Source organism: Anabrus simplex, chromosome 2 (assembly GCF_040414725.1).
Source record: "Anabrus simplex isolate iqAnaSimp1 chromosome 2, ASM4041472v1, whole genome shotgun sequence".
In the NCBI taxonomy this organism is placed as follows: domain Eukaryota; kingdom Metazoa; phylum Arthropoda; class Insecta; order Orthoptera; family Tettigoniidae; genus Anabrus; species Anabrus simplex.
Window position 1 is genome coordinate 973,005,016 of NC_090266.1, and position 24,482 is coordinate 973,029,497.

The 24,482-nt window shown below is 36.3% G+C and overlaps 1 protein-coding gene across 1 annotated transcript in view; it reads left to right on the forward strand.

The window, feature by feature from the left end:
• The window catches only part of dpy (dumpy), a 562,668-nt gene that overhangs the window by 170,862 nt on the left and 367,324 nt on the right, over positions 1 to 24,482 (forward strand). The window contains 6 exon segments of the mRNA XM_068226068.1: positions 5,387 to 5,518; positions 8,454 to 8,969; positions 10,876 to 11,077; positions 13,387 to 13,562; positions 16,816 to 17,093; positions 20,150 to 20,552. Of these exon segments, the coding sequence (XP_068082169.1) occupies positions 5,387 to 5,518; positions 8,454 to 8,969; positions 10,876 to 11,077; positions 13,387 to 13,562; positions 16,816 to 17,093; positions 20,150 to 20,552 (1,707 nt within the window).

Here is a 24,482-nt window from a genome sequence, read left to right on the forward strand (position 1 = left end):
TCCCAACTTTACATAAATTTCTTAATGCTGTCAGAAGAAAAAATACAGTTTACTGGAGGGAAACACACTTTCTGGAGACTTATAAAAAGTATAGGGTTTAAATATAAAAGGTGTAAAAATGTGAGATATATTGGTGGAGCATAGCGATATTGTTGCACAATGTGCAACATTTCTCCATTTATTGAAAGAATGAATATGGACCTGAAAAGTCTGTCATGTACACAGATGAGATATGGATTCATACCCACTACACGGTAAAGAAGTGCTGGTAGCTACTGTGGTTTGTGCGGATGGTGAAATGGCGTTCATTAAAGTTGCAAAGTTGATGTATGATTAGAAATTGCAATCACAGGATTACCATGATGAAATAAACAGTACAAATTATACTGGAGGAACAACTCGTCCCAAACATTCCAACTGGCTGCATTGTAGTCCTTGACAATGCACGGTATTATATTGTTGAGTAAAACAAATCTCCCACACGTACTGCTCGCAAATACAATAAATTTTGTGTCATAGTTGAAGGACAAGAAAATTGCTGTGACTGATGACATGACCAAGAGTGAGTTGGTGGAACTTGCAAAAGCAAGTACACAGTAGACAGGATTTTGAAATACAATAGTTTTACTGTTCTGAGATTACCTCCCCATCACTGTGACCTGACCTAAATCCAATCGATTGTAACTTATTATTTGCGGCTGTCTAGAATCTCTTACTGTTGGTTTGAAAGAAGTAACACGCTCCTGCATGCGAGAAGAGATCAAAGAAGATTGGATGAAAGAGTGTGCAAATGTTAATGATAATGAGAAAGAATACTGGCACCGTGATGCATTAATGGAACGGCAGATAGAGAGAATAGTGATAAATATTGGTTGGAAAAGTAGTGATGAAGACAGTGACCAGGAACCCAATATCAGTACAGCTAGGGAATCGGATGGTAGCTCAACCAATAATGCAGGAGAGACAACTGATATGGGTGATGAAATTACAAGTTGAACTTCAGATGCCACTCAGTAATGAATTATTGTAAAATGTATGTACAAGCCATTTAATTTTATTTAAATTAGTCTCATTTACTTTAAAATAAAAGGCTTCTTATTATACTGAACTGTACGTTGATGAATGTCTGCTTGGTGTCAATAATACTTCAATACAGAGTGTACAACTCTCCCTGCTAGTCCTCTGGTGTGTTCCTCTCTCCCCGCTAGTCCTCTTGATGTGCTAGCATCAGCACCTCTAGCACGCTCACATGTAAATGGCAAAGACTCATCCAGTAGGTTATACTGTTAAATTCTGCAATGAAGTTGCCCAGGAGTTCTACAGTTCTTACCACAGAGTCCTTCAGTGAATGATAATGAAGAGATGAAGCTATTCCACCACCAAATTGAGAAGTTATGTGAGCAGTGAAGTTTAAATGCTTTGTTCGGTTTCAATACATTTCACTATGCACTTATTTCCAAACAGTGTAAACATTGATTGTTTTTTCATTTCATGGAGTGTACTTACAATATGTTTATATGGACATTGTGAAAAACAATATATAATACTCAAACAGTTTCATATCATTGGAATATCCCTAAATATTTTTGTTGATCAGCATAAAATTCAATTGATTTTCACTTGCTGTATTTAAGTGCCTTTAAGGTTCAACATCTAATTTTTTTCCTAAGAAAACGTGACTTATATAATTTTCTCCGTAGACCTTTCATTTATATTATACTGTACATTTTAAATGTGGAGCTAACAGCTAGAATTATGCTTTGTTTACAATATTACTATGCAGTAATTGACATCCAAGGATGATTATTATGATGGCACTTGTTTTAAGGGGCTTAACACATCTGAGGAAGAAAATCAGGCAAATTTCTTTAGTTCAGTTCAGTGAACGTACAATATTCAGGTGGAAATTTTCAAATTCTTGCTACAAGGAAATGGAATTTAATGGCTTTTGGGTATTTAACATTTATTTGGCACCGTTCAGTTTTGTTCATTAGAGACTTTCAACTGAGATGCCAGTATTAATGTGTAAATAGCAAATACATTTTTTCTTAATTAATGGACAGTTAAGCATTAATGAAGACTGTAATGAGCTCATCATAAAGAACCCAAAACTACTGGTAAATGCCCATGTGAGATTTTCTATTCTAGTAATATTTTTGTCTGTTATCTTCATGAACACAGTGTGCATTATTTGTCTAGGAGAGGTTTCACCTAGAGTGTTTGTTATACAAATTTTGCCATTATCATTCTCATACTCAGGTTCTTGTATTATGGTCCTAGTTTTGTAAAATTGTCTTGCCATATTCTTATCTGGGCAACTTGCCCCTTCATACTCGCTCCTTCTCGCGCTTCTCAGGCACAGGTAGAAGTGCTCGCTCCCCCTCGTTCTTGTTTAGCCATACTCTGCTGTTTGTCTCGCGCACCTTTATCTATCGAAACATTCGCTTTTGCCTCAATGGTGGACTTACGACTGGGCATGTAACTGTCAATAGATAAACTCGTATTTTTAGACTGTGATTCTACAATTATACTGAACTGGGCGGCTTCGTATATATAGGTAAGCAATACTGGAAAATAATGTAGCAAATATTGCTCCTATCAGAGAAATGGTTAATGAATTTCACGTACTGCCACGTGTATTCCTCCTGGCTACCATACTTTACTGCTTTTATATGAAAACTAAATACACATTATTAATGCATAAGGTATATATTTCACTACTAACTATACCAAAGACATTTTATATCAACTGTTCAAGTTAACACATAAAGTTAAATATAAACCTCAAAAGTAATTTAAAAAGTCCTCTTTGTTCAAGATATTCTATGGCTAGTGCACAAACTCTAGCTCCGAACTGGGAATTAATTGCAAACTAATTACTTATTCTTCTGATTGTTATGAATTAATAACAAGTCATTGATTTGGTCTGGGTCTAGTTGACTCCTACGACTCGTTAAAAGCATTCCAGCTTTACTAAAGTTTCTTTCGCTACTTGCACTGGTTGCTGGGATGCACAATGTACGTGGGGCAATTATTGACAGAGTAGGCAGACTGGTTTTGTGTTCCTTCCACCATCGCAGTAGGTCGTCATCATCTTCACCAGCATTCATATTGCAGTACATCCCTACTTCGTCGCCAGCAGCAGAGCTGTCGCTTATCCATTCACTGAATTTGTTCTTTTTCTTCGGAGGCTCTCGTAGGCTGGTCGATGTATGTACAGTGCGAGGTGAAGGATCTATAGAGAGAGAGAACTATAAAATTAGAAATAAAGACACTTAACGAGATGTTTGATGGACATTATAATACAATCACTTAAGTAATTAAATACAGCAAATTATATTACGAACCTGATATATCAGATGTTATACAGATATGCCTTACTTCATCCATTATGTTCTTCCTTTCATCTTCTAACATTTTCAGGTGGCGAAACGGAGGCCATAGAAATGTGGATATTTTGTGTACAGTTGAGACCTGTACCTTTTCACTTAATAGCTTGTGAGCTCTGATTTTTATTTTACGGATTTCCTGAAAGCAAAATCAAGGTTCAACATAATATTAATGTAATGGCTGTATGCATATTACTTAAGTGACAGAAAATGAATAACTAAATCATTATGACTGAGCAGTGCTGCCTCAGTTTATGGAACCACAAGAGTACTAAGTGAATTGTTGGTGCTGTGTCATGTTCCAGATCATCGGTTGCTTCTTTGAATGGTTTAAGGAAAGCTACCATCTTTTCTGCAACCTCATAACTGAAGCCATCTAACTTTAGGAAGGCATTATGATTTTGCAACAGCGCAACAATTTGATCATACTGTTTAAAAACTGAGTGCAACATTGTATAGAGACTATTCCACCTTATCATTACTTCTTGCTGTACCGTCGTTTGAAGCTGGGCAGCAAGACCGCATTTCTTTTTTTTTTTTCCCTCACTACTGCCCTTGCAGCGTTTATTGTGTTTGCAGATACTGGAGCATCTTCCACAAGAAATCTCGTTTCATCGAATACGTGCGCCAAGTGCTGTATTCATGCAGTGAGTAGCACAAGGCAGACGTCTATGTTCTTCGAAAGCTTTCTTTATGTTTGAACCCTGATCTGTTAAAAAAAACATGTCTTCATAATCACACTGAGGAATGTTTAACTCGGACATTCTTTCATGAACTTTCTCAATTACACTTGCATTTGTTTTCTTTGTATTTGGAAATTTTGTAGTAAAAAGCACATTACTGATCAGCTTCCACTCTCTGTCTATATGCTGCGTAGTCAGCGTCAGATAATGGGTTTGGTTGTATTGGTTAGTCCACATATCAACAGTAGCTGAGCAACATTTGTCGTGCGTAGCAGAAATAATCAGCGGCATTATTTCGCTTCGTATTTCATCTTCCCTTGTTTGGACGTTTCTACTGATGGTGGAAGGATGCAGTAACACATCAACAATATCTACTTTTCCAAAATTAGCACCGATATTAATCAGTTCTTGCCCTAATTCTTTAAAGCCTTCTCCGGCAGCAGTGTTAAACGGTCGGAAATCTTTGGCACACATGAAAACACGCGCTAGTTATGGTTTGCTTTGTAGTGCCGGGCAATACTTGGCGAGAAAAGCCAGCATTAAATTTGCAAACTTGTTTTTTTAAATGAGTTGTACTGGATTTATATGTTAACAGTGCATTGCACATTTCACAGGAAACATACCCTGTCTGCTGACTATCTGCAATGACCACAAGCAGGAACTTCTTTCAAACATAACTGAGCCCATCTCTCTTGATTAGTTTATATTCACTGCTTTGAATTTTAGCCATAACGCTGTCCGTCGATTCACGTGGCATGGTGAACTTCTGCTAAAAACTAACGGGCAACTCAACCATTCCTTCGCCCTTTTATACCTCCTAATTCCCGGGCTTTGCTCTATGTAAACAAGGGATTCCCTGTATCTGGAAAAACCACATTGCTTGCAACGTCAGTAAAGCAAACAAGGCCATCCTTCCTAGTCAGCAAGCTTCGCTTTGAACATGCCCTGTCGAACAAATTGGAGCAGACTCAGGCATTTTAGCTTACACGCTCCACTCATGCGTGATATTGGTTCCAATATGCAGTAAGGCACATGATGTTCTGTCTTGGTTACCCGTCTCAAGTTCGAACAATGCACGACACTATTGCCTACACACTTGTGGTGTTTTGCTGTATGAAGTGACTGTTTTGTTAGTAAATGTTAGACCTATAGAAGGTCTGTGGAAGAGATTGTAAAATTCATTGACTGTACTTTTACAACTTATGGATATTTGGAATGATATTGCCCCCTAACATAGTTGAGTAGAATTATGACTCCAACACCATACATTCTTTCCTTATATTGTTCTTCAAGTAGGATGCTCCTTTGTTGCAGTTCCTGTGTCCTGTGAGCATAGTACTGACTGTTTGGAAGGCAGCACCTGTCGAGATAGTATGTGTCTTCCTGTATGTCAAGCGGATAATGATTGTGCTTTGAATGAAAAGTGCCTGCGAGGCAACTGCATATGTAAGTAATTTATTCTCATATAAAAGAAGTACCTACTTAGTACCTCTAAAGAAGTCTATGTATAAATATATGAATAATATATAGCTAATGACCTTAGTTCAAAACATCTGAGGTATAAAAAAATTCATATTTACTTCTATTATAAATGATTGAACTATTCCTGGAATTCTTGGAAACCAATCGTAGTTGGTCGAAGGAATGTAAATGTTAAACTTCTTAACTGTTATTACAAGTTGTCGTTATGTATAAATATAATGTATTATTAGAAATGGGGTCATTGTATCAGTTTTTTAGCCCTTAATACATGAGGACTCTTCAGAGACTATTTCAGTAGGTATAGCAATTTTTCAAATACGTGCATATTTCTCATAAAGATGTTGCTGAGCATGAATTAGTTTGTTAGCATTCTTTTGCAAATCTTGATGAATTATTATCTAACCAGGTAACGATCATCTTTATAAACTGATCTTTATTACCAGGAAAATTCTGACCAAATTAAATGATAGTTAACCTGAATTTTATCAGTATATCTGGATAATTATTGTTTGATTGAAATGATCTTTAAATTATGAAATGTGTGTATATAAGCATTTGGGGGCCATTATTAGCTCAGTGACTTAGCTGCTGGCTTCCCACCTGGGAGGCTTAGGTTCAAATTCCGGTTGATCCTGTTTTGAGATTTTTATCTCAAGAATCACATAGCATCAGGATGGGCATCCAGCCTTAAACTGGCAGCCAAAACTAAAATGAGCCGGGGTGGTTCCAGCGATCCAAGAAATAACTGGGATAAGCTGAAAAAAATGTATATATCATTAAGCGTATGAGAAGCAAGTTATGGAATATCATGAGAAGTTAGCGCCTTTCTGAAAATTTAATGAATATTGAAATCTTTGTTGACTCTAGCAACAAAATGGGAGAGAATTCCGTAAATCAAGATGGAAGTCAAGGTTGTCCTTAATCATCAGCACTTTTCAATATCTATATCGATGTAAGTGTCTTGTTATGGTAGATCAGATACGAGAGTATTTTATAATCTATAACATCCAGCTAGATACCATTTTGTTTGCTGATTGTCAAATAATTTTAACAGAATCCAAAGACAAACTACAGAAAGCTGTAATTTAAAAAAAATACATATTTCTTTACATCACAAGAACACAGATAGGTCTTTTGGCAATGATGGGATAGGAAAGGGCTAGGAGTGGGAAGGAAGCAGTCATGGCCTTAATTAAGATACAGCCCCAACATTTGCCTGGTGTGAAAATGGGAAAACCACTAAAAACCACCTTCAGGGCTGCCGACAGTGGGGTTTAAACCCACTATCTCCCAAATGGAAGCTCACAGCTGTGCGCCTCTAACTGCAGAGTCAACTCATTCAGTAAATGAGTTTAGCAGTGTAAAGAGGCTGATTTAATTTTAAAATAAGATGTTAAATTAAAGCAATGGACTTTGAAGAAAATTAACTCTGCAAGTTGAAGAGAATTATTTATAACAAAGTAATTGAAGAGCAGATTTTAAACTTTTAATTATTTGGGGTGTAGTATTTTCTGTTTACTGGAAATAGATATTGATGTAAAATTGAAAAAATTAAATGGATATAAAAAGGTAAACATTACAAAATAAACTAAGCCAAGATATTCTGCATACATTTTGTAAACAATGACAATTACTGTTCTGAGATAATGAACTAAAAACTGGACTTTTAAGACAAAAGATAGGCAGAGACTTGAGTCTGCAGAAATGAAGTTTTTGCGATTGGTAGCTGGCCATTCTCTCTGAGACCAGGTGAGAAACACTGGTATAAGATACTAGGTACATGTATTTCAACTTGTAAATAAGATAGAACACTTGCAAGAGAACTGGTCCGAACATGTGCTTTTTACTGTACAAACCATAGAAGAAAAGAGATATTGGCCACCCACTTAGTAGGTGAAAAAAAAATAAATCTCTGAAGTACAGGAAGGAAGGAAGGAAGGAAATATAGTAGGTTATATTAAATATTTTATCACTTTACCCTGGCTTTCTTCACCATTATATATACATATATGCAATTCTGAAAACATGAATTGAGCCGATGACCTAGATGTTAGGCCCGTTTAAACAATCATCATCATCATTATCATCATCGAAAACATGAAGGAAAGTTAAGAAAAATATAATTTTTAATATGTTGCAATGGCATTTATCATATTTGTCATAAATAAAATAAAACAGATATTAATGAACTATCTACAGGAATAACGCTAGCAGATAAACGCTATATTCTTGCACACAAACATGCCTTTTCATAGTCTTGACGAAGATCTGCACTTCATAATAGGGATGAATAAGTATTATTTAACTACCGGTACTTGTTTTTTATGATGCTTTCTGATAGTTCATGTTTACATTGACAAGAGCTCAACAGAGTATCGAAGTCTTAAAATAAAGAACAAAACCCTATTTCTTTTGGCACACTCAGTTCAATAGATTAGCTCAGCAGGTATATACAAATTTTGAATTTCTGAATTATCAGTGTCACTAACAGGGTTGTTTAATTCTGAATTAGTTTGTGTGCTGTGCAATTAACAGTTGTTTGCACAACCATACATAATTTCAATACTTATTAGCTGGGCTGGGTGAGGGAAGGGATAATGTTCTATATCCCTGTTAGCTGATTTCTCTGTGTGAGATGTTTCCAAATTGTCAGTAGTACCAAGATTCTGTGTAAAATGTCCTCTTAGCTTAACACCATGAATTTGGCATATTTCAATCTTTTTCCATTGAGGTCTACTGAACCTTAATATGACAATTCTGTAATTTACTGTAAATGATTCCTTGTTACAAAAAAAAACTTCTTACAAAATGATATTGCCTAATAGTTATTTATGATGTGAACAATTGAAATAATTTGCTTCTCCTTCCTCTTTATTTTTTTATTTTTTGTCTGTTCCAGTGACATGTCGTGTTCATAATGACTGTTTCCTGGGACACATTTGCTTGAAAAATATGTGCATATTTGGCTGTAAGTCTGATGAGGATTGCTCTGCCAGTGAAAGTTGCCGTGATAGTCGCTGCATAGATCCTTGTAGCGGTTCACCTTGTGGACCAAATGCCATATGTACAGCTTCCAACCAGCGGGCTAGCTGTTCTTGCCGTACAGGCTTTGTACCCAACCCCACTGCCAAAATTGCTTGTGTCCGCGCACCTGCTCTACCCTGCACAGAAAACAAGGCATGTCCAGCTGGTTCTACGTGTCTTGATGAGGCTTGCAGACCTGTGTGTTCTTCAGATGGTGATTGCCTTGGAAATGAACGATGTGACTTAACAACTGGTGTTTGCAAACCCCTGTGTCGCCGCGATGATGACTGTCGCAGTGGTGAAATGTGTGAAGGTCTTGTCTGTGTGACTGGTTGCCGCAGTGATTCTGGCTGCCCATCAAATCGGGCTTGTGTCAACAATAAATGTGTAGGTTAGTATGAAAGATAAACTTATTCTAAAATTTTTTGCTTTATGTCGCACCGACACAGATATGTCTTATGGCGACGATCTAAAATTCTTATATTATCATTTGCTGAATGGTGTTCTCCAGAGTAGCATGGTTAGAAGTTTGAGAGGAGGCATGTAATCTTGGGCTTATTTCTCTGAGGTCTGATACTGCGCGGCTTGATTTTTTTACAGTTGAGAAGATAGCTACTAGGATTTCACGTCAAACATATTGGTAACTTTTGGTATACAAATACTGTGTATACATTTAAATTTAAACAGGGAATTCTACTTCATTTCAAAATCAAAGTCCAAATCATGCCAAAAGAAAGGATGTGGAGGTGGAAGGGCTTAACAGAGGGGGGGATATAAACTTTTATGGTTTTAGATCTCGTATAAGAGGTACCATATTTACGCGAATAATCCCCGCATATAATGTTTTTAATTTGACGCACGAAATTTGGGGTTCGGGTTTTATTTGCATCAGGGTTCGCATTAAAAAAAAAAATGAGCCTTCCTAAACTAAGGTTGCGGGGATTATTCGGTGACGGGGATTATTTGCGTAAAGACGGTAATAACTGTAAAAACTTCAAAATTAAAGAAAGATGACAGTTAGCATTCAGTATACAAATATAAATTGAAAAAACATGAATAAAACAGAGAAATACAAATAATATACACTATTGCTTCATAACTTTAAAACATTCATATATCAGAAATGTATACAATAGCCTGAAAGGTGTAGATTAAAAAAAAAAAAAAAATGATCCACTCTGCAGGGTAAATCACGTGGCATCTTGTACTGAAGGCACTTAATATATCAGGGTAACATACTCAATAAATCCTAGTGAAGATTTCTCTTTGAATTAAGCATTGGGCTAATCCCTTTCTATGATTTTAAGCTACAAAAGGCATAAATTTTAAATTACTAGTTTAAAAGATAGCTTGACTTATTGAAAGTTTGAAAGGCAAAATGTATCACGTTTGCAAATGAAAACATTTTGCTACATGGATATACATCTTAAATTGACACAGAATTTTACAAAGGTCAAGCCAAATGGAAATATCATATTTCAGTTGCAAAAGGGGTTATGAAATTGGTCTGCTGCTATCAAAATGAGGATGCAAGTAGTGTGACATTGCTCCATTCATGAAATTCTAGTAAAAAAAAACTTTTTATAAGAATTATTAAATTAAGTTAAATCATTAAACTGAAAAGCAAAGAGTGCTTACCCAGATACAGGGCTGGAGCTCCCTGTAAAAAGGGAGAACACCAGGCAACACGTCCGATCTATGAGAGACCCATGTGGTATTGATACAATGCTACGATGTGTACCCAGTGGGAAGCACGTATGCGTGAGGAAACAGGAAACAATCAGCAGACTTACAGAGTCAGTTATAATGCAGGATTTACCGTGTTGATTTCTATGAACCAATCCTTTTAAAATCTCCATATTTCCACTGGGATCATTGTTCTTGATGAATTTCTTGAAACATATCATTATGGTGTAACTGGATGTATGAAGCGGGATGCTCTTGCGTGTGACTACAGTGTGTCCCAAAAACTCACTAAATGACCTTTATAATAATGCACTCAACATGGCACATATATTTATTTTAAAATAAAATATCAAGATAAATAATTTTTCAGATTGCAAATATTCATATGAATGAAATTCAAAAGTAAATGGTAAAGGGATATCTGGGCAGTTCCTGCAACCTGAATATTTACTTTTCAAACCAAATAAAGGATTTTCCTCCCCCATATTAAGGTGTATACATTGTAACTGTAGTTTAAATTTTTCAATATATCTCAAAATTTTCTGTATGGGTAGCATAAATTCAAACAATCTGGCAATGTGGAAACTGTATACTCAATCTTCTCTCTGTAGATCTGTGCGAGTCTCCAACTACATGTGGAACAAATGCTCAGTGCTCCATGGTTGATCATCAGAAACTATGTACTTGCCCTGAGCCTTTGGTGGGAGATGCCACTATAAGCTGTCGTCAGCCAACCTCTGAATGTGAAACACAGGATGATTGCCCTGCATCCCAGTCATGTTATTTCGGCATGTGCCATACAACCTGTAAAACGTAAGTTCTCATTTATCCTCGTATGTAAACATTTTGAATAGTATCCAATATAGGAAGATTCTTAAAAATAAACACAGAAATATTGAAAAATTGGGGTGCTTGTTCAATAAACTGTATATACTTACAAGATTTTTTGTAACATTTTGCCATGCTTTGAGAGTTATTGTTTGGTTCACTTTAAATCTTAATTTCTTACCCAATCAAATTTTTCAGATATCTTAGTGAATGCAAATTTAGTGGTCAGTGTGTTTGAATGGTTATCAATGAAGGCTGAGATTTTTCTAAATTTCAGTTGATTGTAACAAACGTTTTATGGATATTTTACATTGCTTCAGGTATATTATTATTATTATTATTATTATTATTATTATTATTATTATTATTATTATTATTATTATTATCCATGTTAACCCTTGATTAGTCATGGTACAGAATTTTGTTCTGCATTAAATGTGTTATATAATATTTAATGTGAATACCCCAATGAAGATCTTTTTTCTGTTAACACCTAGGTACTTACAGTGATTCCTATGAGTTGCTTTCACCCCATCAACACAGCAATTAAAACTGAGAGGACTTTTCCTTTTGGTGAAATTAACAACCCGACGTTTTGCCCTGTTTACCATCGTACCATTGTCTGCTTTCCATGTCACAACATTGTTGAGATCCTTTTTGCAGTCAGTCACAATCCTGTACTTAATTAATACTCTGTACTTTATAGCATCATCTGAAAAAAGCCTTATCTGTGATACTAGTTCTTTACTCACATTATTTATATATTATCAGAAAACATAAGGGTCCAGTAATACTGTGTTACAGAAATACCACTCTTAATCCATTACAGGATTAGATAATTCTTCATCTACTCTAATTCTCTGAGTTTTGTTTTCTAGAAATTTAGCCACCCACCCATTCACTCATTCTTTTGTTTAGTCCAGTAGCCCTCATTTTCATTTGTAATCTCCCATGATCTACCCTATCAAAAGCCTTGGATAAGTCAATAGCGATACAGTCCATTTGACTTCTTGAATATAAAATATCTGCTATACCTTACAAGAATCCTACATGTTGAGCCTCAGCGGAGTAACCTTTCTGAAACCCGATCTGCTTTTCATCAAACCAGTTAGTAATTATGCAAACATGTCTAATGTAATTAGAGAAGAATGCATTCTCGGAGCTTACTGACTGGTCTGTAATTATTCACTTCATGTTTATCACCCTTTTCTGCTGGGGTTACAATAGAAACTTCCCATTCATTTGATAAGCTCCTTTATGCAAACAGTAATCACATAAGTACTTCAGATACAGTATTATATCCCAACCCATTGTATTTTCTAGTTTTGATCTTTTGTATTTTGTATCCTTTAAAAAATATATTTGTTATCATAGGTAAATTTCAGTATTTAAACTCGTATTAGTCACCACCTCTACCAGGACATTATCCTTATATCCAGCTATCCTTACACACTGCTCACTTAATATTTATGCCTTCTGTAAATCCTCATAAATACGCTCCTCTTGTTCATGAGTGGTTCTTGGAATGTCCTTTCTGGAACCTGTTTCTGCCTTAAAGTACGTATACATACCCTTCCATTTTTCACTAAAATTTGTACGACTGACAAGTATGTTTGCCATCATGTTAACCTTAGCTGACTTCTTTGGCAAATTCAATTTCCTGGAAAGATTTTAATTTCTTCTTACTTCCACAACCATTGCAAACTCTTTTTCTTTCCAACCTGCACTCCTTCTTAATCTCTTTATTTCTCTGTTGTAATGCATTCTTTAGAACCTTTAAATATACATACTTGTTTTCAGACTCCTGAACGATTATTTTTATCCCATCCCATAGGCTGTGTACATTTTTATTTACCTTTCTCTGCCGATCATAATTACTTTTTTTTTTAAATTCTCCTGTGCTTGAGTTATCAACCATATGGTACTGTCTAATATTCCTACTTTTACAATCTTTCGTTATTTTTAACTACTTTAAAAACAGCCAGAAATTGAAGCCAAAGGCCATGGTGATCACCATTCATCCAAGGAGCTGTACCTTCACAATATCTCATAATATGTTCAATATTTACTTTAATTCTTCAGAGTAATTTGGCCAGAAATGAAGAGAGAGAAATTTTCAAAAACATATATTTTCTAAAAATTCCTTAAATGTTATGTATCTGTATGAAATTAATAACATGGCTGAAGTTCACAATTCCAATCTGCAGCACACCTCCTCTGTTTTGAGTGCAATTAATTAACTAGTTAAATTGACCTTGATATCAATTGAACAATTTTTATGAATTTCTTTCCAGTGACCAGAACTGTCTATCAGATGAACGCTGTGATAAAGGATTATGCAAGACAGTCTGCAACAGTGATTCTACATGTGGTCCAAGACAAATATGCGAGAATCGCTTGTGTGATGTAGGCTGCCGCAGTGACACAGTATGTCAAGATAATGAAGCTTGCATCAACAACCAATGCAGAAGTAAGTAATGATTTATGTACTGATAATTGATCGAATATTCTAGCATACCAAGAAGTCAGCAGTGTAAGACTGTGAGATGAAACCTTAATCATCCAATGTGCAAACTGATTATAATTATTATCTGGGAGGAAAAGATGTTTTATAATTTTTAAACAGGAGTGAGATTTTCTTTTAATAGCTTCCATACACAGTCAAGTTTTAAAGTTTTAAATAAGACTCATTAGTGTTTCACTGTATGATGAAGCAAGTACATTTTATAGAGCCTTTGTAAAATGTCTGCTTGGAAAAATTCGTATGTAAAAAGATTGAACAAAATATTAGGATGAACGCAATGACAGGTTGGTATGGGAAGAGGGAGCAATAGAAACAAGAGACAAGGACAAATGATGAAAATACAGTACAACCCTCGTAATCGGTAATTGTGACTGCGGTCAAATTCAGAAATTTTAGGATTTTGCTGGAAGAAACCCCCATGTAATTCTCTTTAAGCTGTTACAGCTAAAGTATTAGCAACCACAAGGCAATGTAGCATACAGAATACAATACAAAATTGCTTATAGTGTTCATCATTTCTGTGTTATAGCTTGACTTCTGTTAGAACTAATATATACTAGAATTTAATTAACAATGTACTGTTCTGTGGATTCTATTCTGCTAAATGCTAGCATAAATCAGCACTTTTCAACTGGTGGTATGCATACCATCAGTGGTACTTGATGTTTAGTCTGGTAGTATGCAACGAGGTGGCTGGGTAAAATTTTAAAATATAAATAAAATCTTAAAATGATATTACCACACCACCACCACCACCACCACCACCACCACCACCACCACCACCACCACCACTGACTTTGCAAAAGCTTTTAATAAGTTTGATCGTGGTGTTCTTTGGAGTAAACTATTGGTTTGTCTTCTGAGTTTGAAATGAATTACCCCCTATCTATTGAGTGAAATAAAATCATTTTTAACTTATTAATGGAAGTAATGAAATCAACCCTGAAATTAATAACAGACTAAGTAAAGGTACAACATTTTACCATCAAGTCAGAGAGCTTTTATGGGATGACAAAGTACCTAAGAGAACGAAATTAGCATTATATAAACAGTATTTCATACCAATTGTAAGATATGGACTAGAAACGCTGGTAACTAATAAGAGACAAGATAGTAAGATCCAAGCAGTAGAAATGAAATTTTTAAGAACATTGGTTAAAAAGACAAGAAGAGATAGAATTCAAAATATTAAAATCAGAGAAGAGCTAAATATAGAACAGTTAGTACAGAAGATACAGAAATCAAGACTGAGTTGGTTGGGACATGTAAAAAGAATGGGAAAGGAATGGGTAGCAAGAATGGAATTCTGAGTTGGTTGGGACATGTAAAAAGAATGGGAAAGGAATGGGTAGCAAGAATGGAATTAGAAAGAGAAGTTAAGGGAAAGAGACCAGTTGGCAGACTGAGAAGAAGGTGGATGGATCAGATTTGGAAGGACATTAGAGAAGCTTGATTGGATGTGGCAGAAGTGATGGATCAGGAAAGGTGGAATGACACAAAGGAGTGGAGGAGGCTTGTTAACCACACCCGGCCGACTGGAGTGGGACATTGATGATGATGATGATGATGATGATGATGATGATGACAAAAAATACTTCATTCCAGTATAAAGTTATTTCTGGAGTCCCTCAGAGCTCAAACCTTGGTGTGGTGTTCTTTCTATTATTTACAAATGACTTACCAAAAGTGTTAAAATATTTAAAAAATGCTGATGACCTGAATATATATAAAATAGTTACTGGGTATGATGATGATGATGATGATGATGATGCTTTGTAATTGCAAACTGATTTGAATAATTGTTACAGATGGTATGTTGCAAACTGACGTTTTGCAATATTAAAAAGTGTTTTGTGATCACATTTTCTCACAATAAGAGTGATTTTGTGCAGAACTATAGTTTAAATGATGAGCTTTTGCAGAGGTGTAATTAATAAACAATTTTGGTGTTATACCAAATTCAAATAACAGCCATATTCATAAAATTACAAATGGTGAATATAAGCAATAAGGATTTTTTATTAGAAATTCTCAAGAACTTTAAACATTTTATTCAGTTATCTTGTTAGAAGCAAACTTGAATATGCACGTGTCAGATAGCTCCTCAATTGTAATTGTGTAGGCTGAGTGGAACTCGAACCAACCTTCAGGTTGGTAAAAATCTATGACTTGGCTGGGAATTGAACCCGGGGCCTCTGGGTGAGAGGCAGATATGCTACCCCTAGAGAGCTAGCAAATTAACATGGAGCTAAATTAATTACGGATATTAATTTCTCTGTTTATTAGGTCGTATGTTTCTTTTTCCTTCTGAATCACTTCTTTGCTACCCCTTGTAAATCTTTCACGCTCCGCCTCCCTCCTAATTTGGGAACCACCGAGATTGATTGCGCTATGTTTCTAGGCTCTTTACCCATGTCTAACCTCACAAATTACATTTAGGCTACATGCCTTTTTAACGTAAATTATGTTACCTACACTGTATGAGGCTGATTGAACTATTTTCTGAAACCTGTAACCATTCAGTATTTTAAAAGAATGAGGAGGATCTCAGAATTTGTAATAAATATAAATATCAAAATAGGTACCAGTATGTAGGAAAAATAACTTACGGATCTCTCCTATAGTTATTTGAAAATAAATTGATAATGGACTTCTAAAATCGTAGTATCATACTTCTTCTGTACATGATAGATGTTTGTCTCAAATGATTGCAATTCACTTTACCTAGAATGTACTGACGACATGTTTGTAAAAGAATTATTAAAAGCTGGCTTGGGGCTTTCAGGGAATAGTACTTCATTATTGTATTTATGCTAAACTGTCTCAGTGAGATCAAACCATATGATACAGGTATATTTGTTGGATATTAGCACCCTTAATAATTGATAGCCTCCCCCCTTCCTAATACATATTACATATAAAGAATGAATGACTGCATTGGCTTGGGGTCAGTCTGTAACCTGTAGCACAAGTGACACAGTTCCTCTCCTTCCTGGCTGAAGACAAATTGTTGGGTACATTCTGCTACTAGGAATTAGAATATTTTACCTTGATGGTTTATGTTATGTTTATTTTATGTTATTTGTATATGTATTATTGACTTTTGCTCTGTTAAGTTTTAGAAAGTAGTTGTTGTCTATGTAATTTAGCTTACATAGGACTATATTAATGCATTTTCCCTTGCTTATTATGTTTTCAGATCCATGTGAAAGTGACTCAGTTTGTGGTATTTGTGCTACTTGCCGTGTAGTGAACCATGGTGTTCAGTGTAGTTGCCCACCAAACTACCTCGGCAATCCCCTTGTTACTTGTTCCAAGCCATCTATGAAATGTGATACAGGTGCACCAGATTGTGAATGTGATGAAGCTGGTTATTGCACAAAGAGTTGCTCTGGTAATAATGGCTGCTCTTGTGGGGAGGTCTGTTCTTTGGGCAAGTGTCGACCTAAATGCAGTGGGCCAAATACCTGTTCACCGGTAAGTCTATTAACTGCAGACCACCAGTTCCTTAATTTTGTATTATAACTGACACTTTGAACTCTGAATGACTTTCTTTCTAAATGTAATCATTCATTCTGACCAGGTACACTCTTAAGGTATACAAAAACTAAAGTAAGTCATATAGAAAGATAGGAACATCAAACATAACAAATAATGGGATAAACACAATGCTAGGTCGGAGAAGGGGGATAATATCATAAAAGTTGACTACTTACAACCACGAATTTCTGAGACTGGTAGGCTTTGTGTAAGTATACTTCATCCATTGTTCAAGCTAGAATAATGACTAATAACTGAAAACCTTTTACTGACAGTTTCTCTGTGATAGAAAACTACATGGTTTTCATCAATCTTATTTCTTATCATTGACCATATTTCCCCTTTTCACAGTGCCTTTAAACACCATGTATGGAATATAAATAAAGAATGTTGAAATGATTTATAGTCAGTTTCTAAATCAAGGTTTGCATGAAAATAACTAATATCAGCATAATAATTTTTCCAACTACCTTGCTTGGAACTTGATTGAAATGTCTTATATCTATGAGTCAAGATTAAAGACACATGATGCAATCCATAAGCAGGAAATTACTTGTACCCTGATTCTTATTTTGAGACAGTTAGAGATAATATATGGGAATGAAAGTTCACAGCTGTGCACCCCTAACCACATGGCCAACTCGCCCGGTCATTATTAGGATTTGCACAAAGGCTGCTCTTAGGAGGTGGTTTAGTAAGAATATAAATATATGATTTTAGTACAAAAGTAGTAAAGCTGTATTCGCTTAAGTGCACCTAGAATCCAGTATTCAGGAGATAGTGGGTTCAAACCCCACTGTCGGCCGCCCTGAAGATGGTCTTCCGTGGTTTTTCATTTTCATCAGGCAAATGCTGGGGTTGTACCTTAGTTAAGGCCACAGCTGCTTCCTTCTTGCTCCTAGACCCCTCCTGTCCCATCATCGCCATAAGACCTATCTGTGCTGGTGCGACGTAAAGCAACTTGCAAAAGAGAAAAAAAAGTAGTAAAGGATGTTGTCAGTAAAATGCTGGTCATCCTAATATTAGTTTACCCAAAGAGAGTCATTCATTGATATTCAAAATGGAAATTGGTTTAATAATATTTATTTTTCCATGTTGCTTGTCTCCTTTGTTGGTTTAACTTTACTCCTATTTCCATGTCATCTGTCCCATTGTTTATCTTGTCCTGACTGCATACCTTCTAAACTACCATATAATCTTGAATACCACCCGCCACCAAATAAGACCCGCACCCTTATTTTGAAAGAACAAAATTTAAAAGAAAAAAGGGAAGTCAAAATTATTTACAATCTTTGCTAATACACATCAAATGATTTGAAAATACAAATAAAAGTAAACAAACATTTCCAGAACGATATCCAACGAGTTCATTCATCTTCAGTACCAACTTTGAAACTTTCATCACCATCACCGTCGTGATCGCTGCCATCCATAGCATTAGAAATGCTACATTTCCTGAAGCTCTTCCATATGAGGTCTCCAGGAATACGATACCATGCCGTCAAAATCCACGAACACAGCAGCTGAACTTCCAGGAGCTGAATGCAACCAGTTGGCATCAATGTGTGATTATCAGCCGCCATCCATTCTGTATAGAGCTGTTTCAAGACTGCTTTAAATGGACGGTTCACTCAGACATCCAGTGGCTGTAGCATAGACATCATCCCGCCCGGAATGACTGCTAGGTCGGTTTTCCCATCCTTGATATGTTTCTTCATAGTGTCTGTTGTGTGGCCATGGTAACTGTCGAGAAGAAGCAAGCTCTTTTGTCCCAATAATGCACCAGGGCGACGTTGCCAGACACACTTTACCCAGTCTTCTTCAAGTGAACTGTCCATCCAGCCGGAATTCTGAGATCTGACAATAACACCAGCGGGTAGATTTTTAGGAAGTGTCTTTTGCTTGAGAACAATGTACGGCGGCAACTTGGTTCCGTCGGTGAGAATACACAACATTACCGTACACCGTTGTTTTTCATTACCACCTATTCTTATGGTAACACTTTTTGCACCCTTAACATTCACAGTCCTGTCCACTGGCATTTCAAAGTAGACTGGCGTCTGATCTGCATTGCCAGTTTGGGAAAGCAAATATGCATTTTCCTTCCGCAACCGAACTATGTGACGCTGAAACGACAATAACTTCTCATCGTAGGCACCAGGAAGACTCTGTGAAATTGAGGTACGTCTTCGTACGCTCAACCCATTTCTTTTATAAAAATTACAAACCCATCGTCGGCTTGCCTTAAACTCTTCTGTTGAAAGTTCCTTTGCGATCTCTAATGCCTTTAGCTGACACATTTCGGTTGACACACCATATCCCAATTCCTGCCTTTCTGTCACATATTTATAAAGTTTTTTTTCATTTTCTGGAAACTGAACACTCAGTTCACGAAAAGCTCTATGATCACCACTACATGTTAATAGCACATTTTTATTCTTTCTCCAATTGCGAGTACACGACTCGTCAATATCATATTTCCTACCGGCGGCACGATTTCCAATAATTTGGGCTTCCCAAACTACTTTCAGTTTCTCACTCACAGTAAGAGATCGCAAATGCTTTGTGGAATTCATGTTGATACTCTGAGAACGTGCATGAGACTGACACCAAGCGCGGAAGTAGCGTATACTGAGAGCGGAGAGAGCATTGCTGCCAAGCTGCGCCAGCGGTGATGCCCGATTTATGCGCATTCAGAATGATAAATTTCCCAAAATTTTAAATAAGACCCGCACCCAATTTTGGAAGCGATATTTTCGAAAAACAGTGCGGGTGGTACTCGAGATTATACGGTATATTTGTACAGTTACCACAAAATGTTTGCCATGTTTTGCAGTATCTACATTCTCTTGCTATCCTCTCCTGAGATATTTGTGTCTGTGAATTTTAATGGGGAATTATTTTACTTATTTGAACTTGTTGGATGAAAAGTTTTTATCTCTACTAACTTACTACTACTGTTACTACTCACTTGTATATTCTTATGTCTACAGGGTCAAATATGTGATCAGTCAATTTGTATGCCTGGGTGTCGCTCTCAGAATGATTGTCCCAGCAATAAAGCCTGTATAAATGGACAGTGTCGTGATCCTTGTACAGAGAGCACATCCCCATGTGGTACTAATGCTCTGTGCCGTGTATCAGAACATCGTGCCATCTGCCTCTGTCCAGATGGTTACCAGGGCGAGCCCAGTCAAGCTTGCACTCCTTATGAATGTATGCGTGATGAAGATTGTGAATACAACAAGAAATGTGAGATAGATAAGGTTTGCAGGAATCCCTGTCAGAAATCAAGTGCATGTGGAGCTAATGCTCAGTGTCATGTTATCAACAGACAGGCAATATGCTCATGCCCTCCTGGGTACTTTGGAAACTCTAATGTTGAATGCAAACAAGGTAAGTGAATTTTCAGATATATCATTTGTCATAAAACAGAATATACAAGTTGAATGGCAATAATCGTCATCAACATCACAATCATTTCAATGACACTATAACATCTATAATTTATTGTATGCTATCTTTTTCTTCTTGTGAGATAGAAAGTTGTCAGGCAAATTTCCTGTATATTTAGATTCATGCTTTCATGGTGCAGATTAATAAGTATGATATCCTTTGATCTCTTGCCATGTGGAAGAGGTAAACCACACGGAAACTTGATGTTTCATAAAACTTTACTCCATATCGTCAGGCGAGGATGAGTGTTCTGATTATAGAGTTTCTTTTCTGAGGACATGGAGGAATGTTTTCCAAAATGTAAAGTTTTCCTGCAGACGAAAATGATAAAAATGTCAAAAGCTATCATGTCCATAAATTGTTTGTAGTTTAACCCATTGAGCCTGTCTATAGACAGCTGAGATGGTCGGTCCACCAGTGCTACATCCGCCTATAGACGGTATGCAAGAACTTAATTTTTCCTGTTCATTCTCGAGGGCTGAGTTGATATCTGGAATGTTTTACCATCTCTTGGGAATTATATTGTAAGCCTACCATTTGAGCTTTGCCTTCAGCTTCTGGAAGTAAATATAGAGCTTATTGTAAATGTATGTCATCTGTAGCTGAAGTTCATCTGTGATGTAAACAAACATAGCAGAACAATGACCCATTCTTCATGCTACATTATGAGTTCTGATAGAGAAATCCAACATCAAATTTCTTAAAATGTGAACTTTTGTACTTGTAAGTTCAGAGCAACATGTTTTAGTTTACAGATTTTAGAAAATACTTTGTATTTAGATTAATAAAAATCCAATATTTCTTGTCATTTTAAACATATCACATCCCTGATAAGTTAAAAATTACGGTATGGCTTCTATAAAGTATTTTTACGTGCAAATGAAGAACCTCAGCATGAGATGGGAACCAATATATTGGTAACTTAGCATTTGAAATATTAGTATCCCTTTGGATTTGTTTCCTTTGTTCTTTGGTCTTTCTATTGGAGAGATGAAATTAACAACAACAACAACAGCAACAACAACAACAACAACAAAATTACCAATAACCATATTCATGACAGAAAGAATTTCTACAATGAAACAATATTAGCCTTCTTGACAGTTTTATTTTGTATATTTCTTCTTCTACTTTCCCTCTTTTTTGTGAATATTATTTGCTTTGGGCTCTCACAAATAGCATTAAAGCATTCTCTAATCTGGTTTGTGTTATAATCTATGTACAGGGTGTATCGAACCTATCCCAACAAAAAAGTCAGGGATGCTCTTTGTGTTATATTAAGAAAAATGGTGCAGTTGGATAGGCAGAGAAAATTATTTTTGAGAAAATGAGATTACATGGTTACTTCCGGATGCGTGATTCAAATTTATGAACTCCCCATATTTGCTATGCCACAGCACAAGTCACTGCCGTGCTTCAGGGAAGAGAAGGGGAGGGAGGGGAAGGTGGGTGTATGATGGAAACAGAAGATAATACTGCACGTGTATGCACAAGTTTCCTCGTTTGATTCACACAGAATTGTCCTTCTTTCTTACAGGCAGTATCCACAGTTTGTTTATTTAATAGCCATAACTGCACACACAATACAAGAAAACGTGGTAACTAAGACACACTTGTCAGTCGAGGAATGCACCAGATCATTTCTCCTCTCGTCTGTTGGTCGCAGTAACGTTCTTTATTATTTAATATACTCGAAGATGCAACACTGCCTCCCTGCAATTGTGTATTCCTTCACTCGCAACATTTTAAATGGAATGAAATACTGAACGAAAGAAACCGTATGCCAAATGGTTTGATTACAGTAGATGTTCCAATATGCCCCCAATATGGTGTAGTGGTGACGTTTGGACTCTGTTCAGGATGTGTCATGTATTGTGAACGACCTGGAAAGCTGCCTGTATTCTTGGTACAAGTTCATCTTTTCTTTCTACGGTGTTCATGTAGTAGTCAATTTTTGCAGAACAAACTATATACTGCCTACTGGGGCTGGGAAGCAACTATGCAAAACGAATGACAAACTAGTGCCTTCGCACCGAGCATTACCTCTGTTTCACACTTCCCACATCCCGTCCCTTCCCTTGCCTCCTCTGATGCACAGCAACAGGCAGGCGGCTGGCTCTCTGGCAAAGCAAATACGGCAAGTTCGTCAATTTCAGTTGCGTACCCAGAAGAAACAAAGTAACCTCATTTTCTCGAAAAGAAAAATTTTCTCTGCCAATCCGATTGCATGATCATTCTTAACATAACACAAGGAGCAACCCTGATATTCTTTTCAGTATAGTTCTGATACACTCTGTATATGTTATACTTCTTTACACACATACATATATGTGTCACTTAAAGTACCATGTACTGGTAGTTATTTTGTGTCACGCTGTCTTTGTAACATTTGAAGATAGTGATAGGATGTGGTAATTCAGAGTCCTTAAAGACATAAGTTGGCATTATAAACTGGACCAAGGCTGCTCTCAAAATTCATCTCAAAAAATCAAAATGCTAACAAATACAAAAATAAATATTTTATTACCAAAATTTTTATGTGAACCATAGAATAGTAGGCTTGCTGATATGTTTTTTATAAAGTCATTGCTCTCACTCTAGCATTAATGAGATAAAAGCACTCTGAAATGAAACCAGTAGACTCTTTCAGTTTCTTTACTTCTGTTCTCAATGACAAAACATAGGAAAATAATCAAGCTGAGGAAAAGAAAAGAAAGAGAATGGGGAAGAACAACAGATTTAAACAAGGATTTGTGAAAGAAACACACTTCCTAGAATGGTGTACTGCAAGAATATATATATATTTCAGCCTTGCATCACCAGCCTGGGAGGAAGTTTTCCTTATGGATCCATATGGAGGAGGTTCCTCTCTGTCTGATCATGAAGTAGTGTTAAAATATGTTTTGCTTTATCCTGCCCCTTCTAACAATCTTATGTCCTTCTCTAGGTATGTCACTCTTCTCCATTTTCCTTTTCTTTACTAGCTCCGCCCAAGGTTCATTTAATTATATATGAGGTTCTTTCATATAAAATGTAGACCAAATGTGCTAGTATACAAGTCATTCAATGTCCTTGATGTGTGTGATAACTAAGGTTGCATATAAATACACCCAGGAGACCACAGAGGACTGTGATTTAGTTCCATTGAGCAACTGCAACGTGACCTCAAAAATGTTGTGAGATGGACAGCAGGCAATGGTATGTTGATAAACGGGATTAAAAGTCAGGTTGTGAGTTTCACAAATAGGAAAAGTCCTCTCAGTTTTAATTACTGCATTGATGGGGTGAAAGTTCCTTTTGGGGATCATTGTAAGTATCTAGGAAAGATCTTCATTGGGGTAATCACATAAATGGGATTGTAAATAAAGGGTACAGATCTCTGCACATGGTTATGAGGGTGTTTAGGGGTTGTAGTAAGGATGTAAAGGAGAGGGCATATAAGTCTCCGGTAAGACTGCAACTAGAGTATGGTTCCAGTGTATGGGACCCTCACCAGGATTACCTGATTCAAGAACTAGAAAAAATCCAAAGAAAAGCAGCTTGATTCATTCTGGGTGATTTCCAACAAAAGAGTAGCGTTACAAAAATGTTGCAAAGTTCGGGCTGGGAAGAATTGAGAGAAAGAAATCGAGCTGCTTGACTAAGTGGTATGTTCCGAGCTGTCAGCGGAGAGATGGCATGGAATGACATGAGTAGACGAATAAGTTTGAGTGGCGTTTATAAAAGTAGGAAAGATCACAATATGAAGATAAAGTTGGAATTCAAGAGGACAAACTGGGGCAAATATTCATTTATAGGAAGGGGAGTTAGGGATTGGAATAATTTACCAAGGGATATATTCAATAAATTTCCAATTTCTTTGAAATCATT